The sequence below is a fragment of the Macrotis lagotis genome, chromosome X (assembly GCF_037893015.1).
Source record: "Macrotis lagotis isolate mMagLag1 chromosome X, bilby.v1.9.chrom.fasta, whole genome shotgun sequence".
NCBI lineage: Eukaryota > Metazoa > Chordata > Mammalia > Peramelemorphia > Peramelidae > Macrotis > Macrotis lagotis.
The window spans coordinates 316,954,034-316,969,524 of record NC_133666.1 but is presented as its reverse complement, the minus strand read 5'-3'; the positions used below and the strand labels follow the sequence as shown (position 1 = coordinate 316,969,524).

At 35.3% G+C, this 15,491-nt stretch overlaps 1 protein-coding gene across 2 annotated transcripts in view; it reads right to left on the bottom strand.

Annotated features, from left to right (window-relative positions):
• Positions 1 to 406: 406 nt before the first annotated feature.
• RIT2 (Ras like without CAAX 2) overlaps positions 407 to 15,491 on the bottom strand; it is a 548,346-nt gene continuing 533,261 nt past the window's right edge. For both annotated transcript variants that reach the window (XM_074204070.1, XM_074204069.1), the window contains one exon: positions 407 to 898. In XM_074204070.1, coding sequence (XP_074060171.1) covers positions 671 to 898 — 228 coding nt within the window. In that variant the 3' untranslated portion in view covers positions 407 to 670. The remainder of the gene's footprint in view (positions 899 to 15,491) is intronic.

Here is a 15,491-nt window from a genome sequence, read left to right as displayed (position 1 = left end):
GTTCTCCCAGGAAACAAACAATTCCTTCTCAAGAAACTAGTCTGCTGAGAAGGAAGGGATCTGCAAGACTGAGCTAATTCCACTTTCTCCACTAATCCCCCAACTAGTGTGTACTATCAATAATTCCCATAGGCATTCCTGAGGCTCATCTGGGGAGCACTCCAGAAGGAGGTTCAGTGATTGTTACACTTCAGGAAAAATAGGGAGAGAGAGATTCATCTTGAATGCATTCCTGGGCTTCTTTATTATTTACTGAGCTTCTTAGTGTACAAACAATCCCATTCTTATCAGGGAGCAGCAGATCCCTAGTCTTTTATCATTCTAGCCATGATTCTGAATATTTCCTCCATAACTTGACAGCCTACCAAATGAAACCAGACTCTTTAAAGGGAAATGAGGCAATTGGAATATCAGTTTTATTTAGTGATATAGTGTCAAAAATAAACAGCATATCTATAGTTAATTGACAAAATCCATCCAAATCTTAAAGACAAAACAGAATCAGGAAATACAGATATGCAGATCTTGCTTTTACTTATAAGCAGAGTTGAAAAAGGAGGAAAATGCAGAGAATCAAAGGTTGTATAATGAATTGCTACATCTGTAATTGTCAGACTGATCAGCTCTGGAGAGAAAAAGAGGATGATTCAGTCAGTCATAGACTTAGGGGTCATGTTGTGTTTTCCCACTTCTTCTTCAGGGAGCCCTTTAATTTTCTCCAAAGACTGTCTTTTCTTTTCACCTTTTTCTCCATGAGTGATGGCATGGATTCTTTCTTGCGGATTTCTCTCACCAAGCAATAAAAAACATCATCAACATAAAAACGCAGAGCTGCTGATGTCTCAAAGAATGCACAGGTGTACTCTTGGGCCAGACTCAAGCCTTCCTCGGTTGATACCTAAGGCAAAAAAGAGATAAATTATTATTATTTACTTAAGCAACAAGTATATTAATGACTTTTCTCTTCGAAGGGAATAATTTGAGATGGGGCATGTTTGAATTTATGTAAAGAGAATTCAAATGATAGTTTCATTGTTCCTTTTTGAACTCTCAGAACATTACATTGAGCATATAACTTTCCCATTATTCTCAGTTTCCTTATCTATAAAATGAATTCTTTAAACTCAGTGATCTTCAAGGTTGCTTTCCAGCTTTAAATCCTATGAGCACATCATACAAAGGGTCATTCAGTGCCTCATTTTACAGATGAGGAAATAATAGACCCATATAAATGAAGTAAAATCAGATCTAGAAAATAAGTCTTCAATTCCAGTTCTATTTTCACTGAACTACACTTAAAGTGACTTCTAACATCCAAGTCACTTTCATTCTGGTACCTGGTATGAAAATCTACTCTAAAAACTTATAATTTTCCAGTTATTGTAGATACCACTTTCTTTTTGACTCTCCCCTTTTTGTTGCTATCTTAGAACTTTGTGAATGGTCAACACAGAAGGTAAGGAATTCTTAGCTCTTCTCATTTGTGCCTTCTTCATATTTATAATTTTATTGATTAGTCCTGCACCACTTTTTATGAAGCCTTTTGGTGTTTTGCTGACAAAACAGTTGGAATGGTTTACCATTTCCTTCTCCAATTCATTTTATAGGTGATGGAAATGAGGCAGAGTTATGTGGCTAGTAAGTGTCTGAGGTCATATTTAAATTCAGTTATTCCTAATTCTAGGCCTTGCACTCTTTCCATTGTGCCTCACAACTGCCCAACTTTATAGGAAGCCTACGCTAACATCACAGACTATTCTTTCTGAATATATCATTCATATTTTACTAGTGGTCCTAAAAACTGCAAAATAGAAATTATTTACAAATTAGGATGTAGAAGGGGCAGCTAAGCCATGGATAAAGCACTGGCCCTGGAGTCAGGAGGACCTGACTTAAAATCAGGCCTCAGATGCTTAATAATTACCTAGCTGTGTGACTTTTTGAGCAAGTTACTTAACCTCCCCCTCCCCAGTGCCTGGCAAAAAATAAAATTAGAATCTGGGCAGGTAGGTCAAACAAGAGATAGGCCACTAGGAGTCAAGAAGATCTGGATTCAATTCACTTTCTATGTGACACTGGGCAATTAGTTAAGCATTTTTTTACCTCAGTTTCTTCATCTGTAAATATGAATGGTAATAGTACCTATCTCTCAGGGAGGGTTGTGAATAAAATGATTTAATGTACTTTGCACACTGTCTGTCATATAGTAATTACTATATAAATCATAGACTTTACTATTATATTGATATTGGTAAATTAATTTAGGGGTAGCTAGGTGTCACAATGGATAGACCACTGAACCAGAGTTAAGAAGCCTTGATTTCAAATCTGGTCTCAGCCATTTACTACATGGGTGCTTCTCAGTTTACCACTTGACCTCTGTTTGCCTTAGGTTCCTCCTTTCTCAAATAGGAAAAATAACAGCCTATTCTCACAAAATTGTTGTAAGAACTAAATAAAATATTTATAAAGTTCTTTGCATAGTGCCATTCTTCCTTCATCCTTGTCTCTCTATTCCGTTATCACATCTTCAGAGAATAGTTTCAAAATCTAACTTTAGTAATTCTCTTTTATAAAATCTCTTATTTGATATTGATGTCTCCCTTATACTAAAATCTCTGGCATTCATATACCCTGGATTTATATATATATATATATATATATATATATATATATATATATATATATATATATGCAATGAGTTTCCATTCCCAAAATTTAATCTTTGTTACAAACTAAAATTCCTTCCTCCTTTAAACTTTTTTTCTTTGAGGGGGAGGGACATACACAGGGCTCATGGCAACATTATTATTGTCGATATATAATGAAAATATTAGTAGCCTGATTTTATAGAAAGAGAAACTAAGTTTTAACATGTTTACAATATTTTGCCCAGCTGGTAACTATCTAACCAGTTCTCCAGGATAGGTCTTCTAAATCTAGATGCCTATTCCTTTGATCTAAAGTGATTTCCCTACCCCACTCACTACTCAGAAAAGTTTTTTTTTTTAAGTTCAATAAGAGTCTTTCTGTCTCAGGATCTAGGATTCTAGACAGACAAACTCTCATACTCATTTAAGTTCATTATCCTAAAAGGAAAGGGCTTTTTACAAGCAATTAACACACAAATCATGGCCGGATCATAGATTAAATTTGTAGAGCTGAAAGATAACTTTGGCCAACTTTTTCTTTTAAAGGTTAAAAACATTGGGCCCATGGAGTTTAAATATTTTACCACTAAAGTCACAATTTATAGAGGATTTATACCACAAACCTAGGTATAGGAAGTTTATTCAAGAGTCATAGAATTTTAGGATTAGGAAGTTGAATCAATCGTGCTTTAAAGCAGACATTTTACAGATGACAGAACTGAAGCCCTTAGAAAGGAGGTGGATATCCAATATTAGAGACTGAGTATCTTGCCAGGGATATTCTAGAACTCACATCTCTCAGGTCCAGTGCTCTTTCAATTACATTGAAGCTTCTAAAAAGAACACTTAAGTAACTCTAAAGTAATGATATCAAGATTGCTAGCACAATAGCTGAAATTCACTTAAAGGATATTGGCATATAATGCAAATATTTAGATCCTTATTTTGCAGGTGCAAAAATGGAAACTTTGAAAGTTTAAGGTATTTTAGAGATGGAAACATGGTTATTAACTGTCTGAACTAGGGACATCAATAATATACCTGACTTTAATATATAGAAATAAGTTATTTCACAATAGTATTGACAGGTATGTAGTAAATATATTGTGGTAACCATCACAGAGATAAAGAACTTGAGGTTTTGAGGGGGCTAAAGTGTTTGCAAAGTCACACAGTTTGCAAATATCAAAGATGGGACTCAAGTATAGGTTCTCTGTCTTTCTAGTTAATACTATTTACATTATACAAGGATAAATTCTAATCTTACCTCTCCTCTCCCCACCCAAAATTGGAAAAAAGGTTCTGATGAGAAATAGGAAAAATCTGATGACCCAAGAGTACCATCTTCTTAATGTAAGTGACCTTTCATAAGGAGGAAAAGTACCATGGCATCTACCAATTATTCCCTGAAATACCATTACCCATCTGCCAGAGGAGACCTAAGAATAAAGTCACAGATGCATGGGGGTGAAGGGACTACTGGGGCAGAACTGCAAAGGGAGGCCATTTCAGTCTGGGTCCCAGCTGCCAGTGGGAACCTTTGAGAATGTCTACCAATTAATGCTTGATTTGATATAATTTGCTGACTTTCAAAACTTCACCATTTTCTTACTTTTTTCAAAGTTAGTTTTTACCGGAATATATTTGGCATGATTAAACTACAGATGCATGAGTATGCACATACACGAATATACAAACACACAAAATTTTTTAGAAGAACATTAGAAAGGTAGTTGCAGATCTGTCAATTGCCTAGTAAGCTTTATCATACTTTATGATACAAAGTAAGACAGTTATGCTTTTAAAATAGCTTATAATTGCTAACCTTGGGTAAGGAGAGAGATTCCCAGAAAGATAGGCTTCGCTTTTCATAGGAAGCTGTGCAAGCAAAATTTTCTCTCAGTTGAGCCTACTGGGTCCTGTTAAGAAATTTAGTATATTATATGGGCACTCATTTGGATCTCTGGTACTTTTTATTCTCTTTCTCTCTCTCTCTCTCTCTCTCTCTCTCTCTCTCTCTCTCTCTCACCCTGCCACATTTGTTTTCATTAAGGAAGTTTTGTTGTCAATGAGAACCACAGTGAAAACTTTATTGAGTTTGAAGATTTGAGGACCTAAAACATTTTCATTTAATAATATAAGTATCAGAAGACTTGCATTCCTTAATTCTTACTTATATTTTCTTTGGAAATAGATCTGAAGAACTTTACCTTCTCTTTCTACCTGTACCAGGGATAGTGCTATAGCTTTTTTTGAATATCTTTGGTCAAAATAATAAAGTTTTTAAAAAGTTATTTCCTCATTTGTTAGCTACTTGCACAAGGAATTTGAATTCATTTTAACATGTAATTTTCTCCTTCTCAATGCAACATTTAATACTGCACCAGCAATGCTGAGAATTTGGTGCTGAGTAATAAGTTGAAGGTAAAAATGGAAGATAGGTTAATATACAAAGATTAACTAAGATCTTGATACAGATGATTTGCCACAAGCATAAACAAATGAACTTGTTTACTTGTGAGATTCCAATAAAGTTTTCCAGGAAGTACAAGGGAGAATATATTTTTATTTATCTGGGACGATAAAGAAATGCTTTCAGTTGTGCAATGGTTCAACACCCAAAGGGTGTATGTGAGGTATATGCATGTTTGTGTGTGTGTGTGTGTATGTTTTCAGTAGACAGGAAATAGTAAAAGCAGAGAGGAGGGAAAAGAAAATACAGGAATTTTTATACAAGATCTTGACTGAAGAGATTTTCTACTCTAAAGAGTAGAATAAGTAATAGGAAGAAGTCTGCAAAAGTAGGGTACCACTATTTTTATTTGCCCTTCATTCTTGAAGAGGTCCAAGGCATCGGGAAGGTGATGCCATGTCTAGTAAATGAATTGGACTTTTTTTTTGGGGGGGGGATCTCAATCTCAATCTCACTCTCAAATTCACTCTCTTCTCTAGATTCATCAAAGTCCAGTGGCCAGATGTGGAACAAGACAAATGGAGATGGCCGTGGAGTCAGTGGGAGGTCAGTGGGGCAAAATAGTCTCTTTTACCAAGTCCAATAAATTAATCTGTGAAGAAAAGACCCTTGGGATTTCTGGTCAAAATAGATACAATTTCTATTTATACGCATTCTGCCATTAAGGCAATGAGAGGAAGGAGGAAGAAGAAAGAAAGAGGGAGAGAAGGATGGACAAGAAAGAATATTTTTTTATATACTTGAATATTGAACTCATTCTTCTCCTTTGCTTCACCACTACAAATAGTTCAATTCCTTCCTTAGACATGAATAAATTCCACAATATTTGTGACAAGTGATTTTATAAATGCCTCTTAAATAGCACCTCATTTTAGGTTGCACATTGGATAGAGTGCCAGAGTTCAGAAAGATTCATTGACTTCAAATGTGACCTCAAGCATTCACTAGCTGGGTGATCCTCAATTTCCTCATCTGTAAAATGAACTAGAAAAGAAAATATCAAACCACTGTAGTATTTTTGCTAAGAAAACCTTAAGTGGAATCATGAAGAGTCAGTTATAACTAAAAATTGGTTGAATAATGCAACAAAGAACTCATATGGCTTTTTTCTATGGATCCACCTTTCTGTTGACCCTTCTTCATTATGCTAAGACCTTGAGTTGGGTGGGGCTGGTTCACCTGGGCTTGGGATCTCTAAAGGCTTTACTAAGTGCAGTTTCTCTGGCTGGCCAGTAGGAGGTGCTGGTTGCTTTCTGTGGAGTGTCTGTGACCTTGGTTGTGAGGCCTTCTCCCTTTGCTTGAGGGAGGGAATTGAAGCTATTGAATTCTTTTGCCTTCAATCAGTGGTGGGCTTTAACCTGGCCTGAGGTCATTCCTCAGCTGGGCTGGTTCTTTTGCTCACACACCTGGGCCTGAGGCAGAAGTAATTTGCATTTGTTTGAGAAGAGGCCTCTGTGCAATGGAGGCATGGACTCAGAGTTTCTCAGGCCTGAGGAGCCCAGGGATGGTATCCACAGCTCTCCTGCACCAGACCTTTCCCTGGCCCCCTCCCCAAGCTCCAGGGGGACAGCACCAACACCAGCGCCCATGCTTCCCCGCGGACCCAAGCCCCCTTCGTCCAGCCCCACTGCTGATCCAGCAGGTCCTGCTCTTGGGCCCTCAGACTCCCGGCTCTGGCTCAGCTGCTGATCTGGCTGATCCCAGGCTGATCTTCCCTCAGAGCTCAGACTCACCCGTTGGTACTCAGCCAAGGCTTCTGCAGGAGACAAATCCTGAGGTAGATTTTCCTCTCCTGGCTTTTCTTTCTGGGTTTCCTGGCTTGGATTTCTTTTAAGAGGTTTGTTTCATGTGATAGATGGGGAAGAGATCAGGAGACTTTAGAACTGTGCCTGTCTTCTCTCCGCCATCTTGGCTGGAAGTCCCTCATATTGCATTTTAACTATCTCTAATTGTGATGAAATTTCTCTTTATAATAAGCAGAAATCTTTCCTATTTATCTATCAATCTATCTATCTGTCTATCCACAACACACACACACACACACACACACACATATATATCAAGTGTTAATAACAATTTCTATTTAAAATATGCGAGAAAAATTTAATTTGCTCTGCTAATATTTTTAATTACTTTCTTAAGTCTAAAACAATAGTGTAATCTATGATTGCAGAATTTACTAATTTGCAACATACTAATGCAATGAAAATTTAACAAAAGACTTCAAGGAGCTATTTAGAGCTAGCTCCAGCACACATGTGAAGATATCATCCTCTTCTTAGCAAACTTTAGCTCATCCATGCCCACTCATATGTGCTCACACACACTCAAGTTTTGGCCTATCAATGGCAGAGAACATCAGTGGTGAAAATGTTAAACAAAATGGTCTAGTACTGACATCTGTGTCACTCCAAAGGTGCTTGCTTACCTAGTTTGCTTAGATTTTTCCAGTCAGTAGGGGAATATGTACTTTTGAAACATGAAGACCTTCCAAAAGCATTAGTATTGTTTATGTTAATGTTCTAAAAACATTAGAATTTGAAGGCAAGTTGAATAAGTTTAAAGAGCATCAATTAAAAAGGGAGATGAATATAGAAGAGAATATTGAGAATTTTAAAGACTAACTTTATTATAAAATTTTGTCCAGGTCTGACTGGGCAGAGCTCAGGATAAATAAATTACTCTTTTTCATCCTTCTTCTCCTCTTTGTACTATAAAGATTCAAAGGACAAGAACTAAGAAGTATTGTTAAACTGAAAATAAATAACATAGTCATTCTAAAATTGATGAGAATTTGAGATCAGAGAAAACAAAGTTGATATTTATAATATGATTTAAAGTTTGTAAAGTGTTATACATCTAATATATTATCTGAACCTCACCAAAACTTTGTTAGGTATTAAAATTATTATTCTTAACATTTTATATATGATGATATTTAATGTCAGAATAGTTTTGTATTCAAAAGGATAACATAAACTATAAGTATCAGAGAGATATGAAACCAGGTCACCATTGATCTGTCAGTGGTCATTACAGTTCACCAAACTTTTATTTAATATGACTTCCTATTTTACATTGATGAAAAATGAGACTCAGACAAGTGAAATAACTTGTCCATGGTCACATAGTCAGTAGCTGTATCTGTGTATTAACACAGGTCTCCTGAAACTTTAGACTCAAAAGTCAGTGTTTATTCTGTCACACTGTCTTTTTATTCTTTTTGTTGAATTATAAAGATTTTATTTGAGATTTACAATTTTTCCCATGATCTTAATTCCCATCCCCCCCACAGAAGATAATTTGCCAGTCTTTACATTATTTCCATGGTATACAATGATCCAAAGTGAATGTGATGAGAAAGAAATCATATCCTTAAGATAGTAACATAAAGTATAAGAGTTACCAAGATCAGAAAATAAGATTTATTTTTTTCTAAATTGAAGGTAATCCTTGGTCTTTGTTCAAATTCCACAGTTATTTCTCTGGAGACAGATGGTATTGCAGACAGCCCCAAATTGTCCCTGATTGCTTCACTGATGTAATGAGTGAGTCCATCAAGGTTGATCATCATACCCATGTTGCTGTTAGGGTGTACAGTGTTTTTCTGGTTCTACTCAAATCTTTCAGCATCAATTCATGCAAATCCCTCCAAGGCTTCCCTGAATTCCCATCCCTTCTGCTTGATTTCCAATTCTTTGGCACCACAAGGAGGGATGCTATGAATATTTTTGTACAAGTGATTTTTTTACCCTTTTTCATCATCTCTTCAGGGTATAGATGCAGTAGTGGTACTGCTGGATCAAGAGTATGCACATTTTTGTTGCTCTTTGGACACAGTTCCAAAGTGCTCTCCAGAAAGGTTGGATGAGTTCACAGCTCCACCAACAGTGTAATAGTGTCCCAGATTTCCCATAACCCTTCCAACAATGATCATTTCCTTTCTGGTCATATTGGCCAGTCTGAGAGGTGTGAGTTGGTACCTCAGAGAAGGTTTAATTTGCATTTCTCAAATAATTAATGATTTAGAGCATTTTTTCATATGTCTATGGATTGCTTTGATCTCCTCATCTGTAAATTGCCTTTGCATTTCCTTTGCCCATTTGTCAATTGGGGAATGGCTTTTTGTTTTAAAAATATGACTTAGTTCTCTGTATATTTTAGAAATGAGTCCTTTGTCAGAATCATTAGTTGTAAAGATTGTTTCCCAATTTCCTACATTTCTTTTGATCTTGGTTACAATGGTTTTATCTGTGCAAAAGCTTTTAAATTTAATTTAATCAAAATCATCTAATTGTTTTTTGGTGATGTTCTCCAACTCTTCCTTAGTTATAAAGTGCTCCCCTTTCCATAGATCTGACAGGTAAACTAGTCCTTGATCTTCTAATTTGCTTATACTATTGTTTTTATGTGTAAATTATGTAACTATTTGGATCCTATCTTGGTAAAGGGTGTTAGGTGTTGCTCTATTTCAAGTTTCTTCCATACTTACTTCCAATTTTCCCAGCAGTTTATACCAAAGAGGGAGTTTTTATCCCAATAGCTGGACTCTTTCGGTTTATCAAACAGCAGATTGCTATAATCATCTACTGCTTTTGCATCAAGACTGTTCCACTGATCCACCACTCTATTTCTGAGAATGTGAGGCATCACATTGTCTTTGAATAAGGACTTCAAAGAGGCAGTCTGCATCAAAATTACTAAACAGGACTACATTTGGCTTTCAGAAAGTCTAATAAAATGACTACAGTTACTCAATCTTATTTAGTAATATGAAAATGGAAAAAAATGTATAAGCATTTTCGAAAGGGAAAGTTGAGGGAGCTCATAATAGAGGGGTAATCCATGCCATAGTATATACTAATTTCTTTGTCAGGTTTTTTTTATTTGTACAAGCATGTCACATTTCTTTCTCTCTTACAATGGACTTCTCTATTTCTTTTTGCTCTTGATGATGTTGATGATAATTTTTATTAAATTTCTGTGACTATAAGAAGTCTAGGCATATTGACATGGGGGATAAAGCAAAAGTCCAGGTCTGAGATCAAGTGATTTGAATAAGCTCCATGTCCTGCTTGTACCATGTCTGATAACTTATTCCTCAATGACCTAGTGCTTAATTTCTTATCTTAACAATGGAATGAGAATTGACATTCATATCCATAGAATAGAGTTAAAACACTCATCTTCATGCAATTGCATTTTAAAATGGAACCTTTGGTGGAAAGGATTCAGTTCATCTGTCAGTAAATATTTGGTGGCAACTATGTAAAAGGCACTGGGTTCCACTTCTTTTGTTTCACATGCTGTTCTGGGGAGATAGTGATTAACAAAGAGGAAAGCAAGAGATAACAAATAGAATGATATACATGCACTTTCTGAGCTATGGCAATAGAAATGGCTCTAGGGCAGAAAGTTTAAGATATTTTATTCAATGGAATATTTGAAGTCTCCAAGGCCTTGTGCTTTTCATCCAACAAAATCTGGTGAATTGGTTGGGGGTAGGGAAAGGACAAAAGCAAGAGAAAGGGATAAGGTTGCCATGGCAGCCAATATTTGATACAAGGAGGCAAAAAGAAGGTTAATACTGAGACACTTGTCAAGAGCAAACAATGTCTGCAATAATTTTTTTCTTTTATCTTGAGACCTCCAAATGGACATAGATATAGTTATAGTAAAATTATAAATACATATTAGAACCATAGAATTTGAAATGTGAACAAAACCTTAGAGATGATTAAAAACAATTCCCTCATTTCCAAAATTTGGAAACAACTTTGAAGCGGTTTTGTGAGTTTCTCAAGTTTACATATAAGGTGGATCAAGAATGGGACCCAGATCTCTTCACCCCTAGTCATTTTCCTGTCATTATTATCTAACTTTTTTTTCTGCCTCTCTTTTTCCTTCTCCTTCTCTGGTCCCCTTCTTTCTCCCATCCCCCTTCTCTTTCTTATTATCTTTTTTATCTCTCATTTCCTTTTCCCTCTCTTTTTCTTTTCTCCCCTATTTTCTCCCACTCATTCTTTTTTTGTGTGTGGAAATTATATCTGCCTATGATCCCCCAACCACCGTAGGAGTTGGTAGAACTAACACATAACTAATTAGTGTAGGGTAACTAGGAAATAGGAATGAAGAATGTAAAGGGGATGCTAGCTCATATCTTATGTTTCATTTTCTCATCAGTAAATGGAGGAATATCAGTCCTACCTATATTGTAGAGTTTTGAAAAGGAAGAGATATAAAATTTGGAATGTCTAGAATTCTTAAAGTAGTTGCTATTACATCAATTATTTCAAGAAATCCAGTCCTAAGAAATATCTTTGAATCTAATATATAACAAGAAAATGTTTTTACTATTTTGTTTGTTCATTCATTCATTTTCTAAATGCTAAAATCCTATTATTTTATACATCCATTGTATTTTGAATTTTTTCAGAATATATAAATGCCTGTGAAGGATTAAAAAGAGAGTCATAAAAGCTCCAAGATTAAAAGAAAAGAACAAAAAAAAATTGCTTAACCCTGGGACTGCCAGGATTCTTGGAATTTCAATTTTATAAAAAAACTTCCATTGTAAAAAAGTTATTTGTTCTTCATAATGCTTTTTTCCCAAAAGTTAAAAAAAATCTCCTTGGTCAAATGATTGGAAAGGTCTAATGAAACTCACTGAAGCACAGAAAAGATCAACTGAATGTAAAATGTTCCTTCTATTCATTTACTTATTTTAAATGAAACATAATAAACATAAGGTCTATAGAGCTCCAACCTTGGAGTCAGGAAGACCTGAGTTCAAAATTGACCTCAAGCAATTAGCTTTATGACCTTGGGCAAATCAATTAACTCCATTGCTTTGCCAAAAAAAAGAAATAAAGAAAATACAAGAAACATGTGGTCCTATTAAATTGAAAGCAACAGCAACTGATAATAGAGATGAAGAAAAAGACAAAAGATAACTTAGCTATCCGTCTTGTCCAATCAAGTGAGGGACACAGAAAAGAGAGAACAAAATGTAGGGGGGAAATCAAGAGTGAGAGACAGATGGGGAAAACCAGGAAGACAAAAGAGGAAGAGAAAAAGAGACAAGGCACAGAGGCACTGTGAAACCTGAATATCAAAATTTACATAAAAAGACAGAGTAAACAAATAGAAACAGACTTTTATGTAGTAACATCCTGTCTCATGTCCTTTTTTATATATTAACATTAAATACTTTCAAAATCTTTTTTTATAACTATAAACACTAGTATTACTACTAATAGTAGTCCAAAATTTGCTTATTGGTGAAGATATTGTCATTATATAATTCAATGCTAGAAGAGCACTTTATCTTTCCAACCTCTTTATGCTTTTGAGGAGCAGAAATAAGAGTTCATAGAAGGGGTTAGCTAAGTGATATAGTGAATAGAGCACTTGCCCTGGAGTCAGGAGGTCCTGAGTTCAAATCTGGATTCAGACATTTGCTAATTGTTGAGCTGTGTGACCTTGGGCAAGTCACTTGACCCCGTCACTTGATCCCATTGTCTTGCCCCCCAAAAAAACCCTAAAGAAAAAAAAAGAGTTCATAGAGGTAGAATAGTCATCTAATATACAACTAGGTAGTTAAAGATCCCAAAACAGAATTTATGTTTCCTTACTTTTAGTTCATATTTCTTTCCTCCATGGTTTGCATGAAAATATATCTTGGAGATCATCTATTCAAACTCTATTTTACAGATGAAGAAACTGAATCTCCTTGAATTAAAGCAACTTACTCAGCCTCTTATGAAATTCAGTGCTGAACACTTAACCCTGATTGACTTGCATCTGCAGTCACTGTGATTCATATCTGGTCACTGGATTGTGATATTTTGAAAGGAGAAAGTGAACCTGTTAACCTAATTTGGTAGCTCCTTACTCAAATCCAATTCACTTGCTTGTCATGACATCACCTCCCTGATGTCATGGACTTCTTCTAGAAAGAAGGCCAAATAAGATCATCATTAGGTGTTTAATATGGACAGTTGGGGGTAACAGTGGATGGAGCATGGGGATTAGAGTCAGGAAGATCAGACTTCAAATAGGGCCTCAGATACTTACTAGCTGTGTAGACCTAGTCAAGACACTAAAACCTGTTTGTCTGTGTTTCCTTATCTGTAAAGTGACCTGGAAAAGAAAATGATAAACTACTATAGTATTTTTGCCAAGAAAATCACAAGTGTGTTCACAAAGAGTTAGATGCAACTAAAAGGGCGGAATAAGATGCTAACTGGGCTGATTTTGAAGTTGCCTTGGGATAACACTTTGGGAGACTCACTGACAAATTGCTCTATAGAAAATAACAATTCCACATATTCCTTTCTCTTTAAACATAAGAAATATTGTGTCTAGATCCAAAGGATTGCACAGATGACTGTTTTTTCAACTTACAGGAAAAAAGGGGGGAAAAAGGCATGTTCAGGGTTTTGCTACCCTCTTCTACCTTTCATCCTTCAAAACTCAAACATTCTGTTATTCTGAAAGGGAACATTTGGCTCTGCTTCCTTGCCTTGGGACCCTGTTGTGTTTCTATGAGCAAGAGAAATTTGACAGTCTGTTAAATAGCAGCAACTTCTATGGCCTGTTCCTCCATGTCAGCAACACCTGTTTTCTCTTCAAGTTTCTGGTCATGTCAGAGCATAGGGCAAAATGATACCAAGATGGCTCCTGATTTATCTTTTCTATGACTGCTCCTATAAAACATCTGAGATCAAATTCAACATCAGGTCCAGTGATGATGTTTAAGCAGGATTATTTCTATCTTATCTTTTAGAAATCCTCTTACCATTTCCCAAATACAGAATCTCTCCTTTTACCATGCCTAACTTGAAAATAACTTTGTTGACTCATTCCAGCAATAATTTTCCTGAGTTAATGAACTGTTTTGTGTAAAATTGGACTACAGAATCAGAAAATCACAGAATTGTGAAACCATAAAATCTTTGACATGGTATAGTCAAATCTCCTATCCAGTACTGAAAACTCTGTATGGCTTATCTAACTTCTTCTCTTTGCTTGTAAAGACTGAAGTTTTCCTATTTTATGAGACAGTCCAGTAAAATTTAGGATAATCTGAATTATTCATAAGATCTTTCTGATAATGAACTAAAGTGTGTCTTCTTCTGATTTCCACTCTTGCTCCCAGTCCTCCCCTAAACCTAATAAAATAATAAAGTAGCCTAGTATTTCTACTAAAAGGCAGCACTTAAAGTCTCTGCAGAGAAGTATTATATCTCTAAATAAGATCTTCTTAATTAATTGCATATATGACTTTATTGTGATGATGATTACAACTATAATCTATTCAAAAAACAGCCCTCGTTGTGTAGAATTCTATGAAGGAAAAACAAAATGACCCAAAGAGAAGAAACAGGAGCAGATGGTCCCTGTCTGCTTTTTTTTTTTGTACAAACTATGCAAGGCCAAAAACCTCTCTTGACTGAGGGAGAATTTATTTTTTCAATAGACAAGGCTGAGCAACCAGAAGGAAATGCTTGGCAGGAACTTTAAGACTAAAATTTGATAATTTTTGTGAAAGAATAAAGGGAAAGAAGCTGGTCTTATTGGGTATATTTTCATGTCAAATAAGCTAAAAAGAAGAAATAAAGATGAAACATATGATATATGAAGCTGTATATTCAAAATACACTGGATTCACAGTCAGTAGACTCTTGGCTTCAAATTCTGACTTTTTCATTTAGAAAATTGAGCTTTGACAAATAACCTCTATTAGCCTCCACTTTTTCCTCTAGAAATCTGGTATGCTTTCACTATTTTTTTCTCATAAGGTCATTCTTAGGAAAGTATTTACCTCACTTGACTTAGAACTTAGCTTACAGTAATTTGATTAATAAATGCCTGTTGTTAGTTTATTGTAAAAGATAATTTTTTATTATTATTATTATTATTATTATTATTATTTTACAGAAAAAGGATTTAATTGTACTATTTAGTAGGAAAATTGCTGTCATTATGAGCACATCTGATTTACCCTTTTCCTCAAGTAAGGGAGCAGCTTTTGTCACCCATATTAGATTGCTACACTTTATTTTTGACAAACTCCAAGCTATTTCACTTGGGCAGTCATGACTGTTGTCAATGGAAATGAACAGTTAAGATTACCATAAATGGTTTTATTTTGTTAAAGTTATTCCTATGCTTCATTCTGAAAGAAGTTAATTTGGAAATTGCTTGTCAAGTTACTAACCCATTTAGCTTGTAACTATTTTCTTTTCTGTTAAAAAAAAAAAGTGGGAAAACTACAATCACAGACTCTTATGTTTTTGAAAGGGATGGAGGGACCAGCCATTCCTATGTCCTATAGAAGGAAGAAATTCTATAACTTCTCTGAC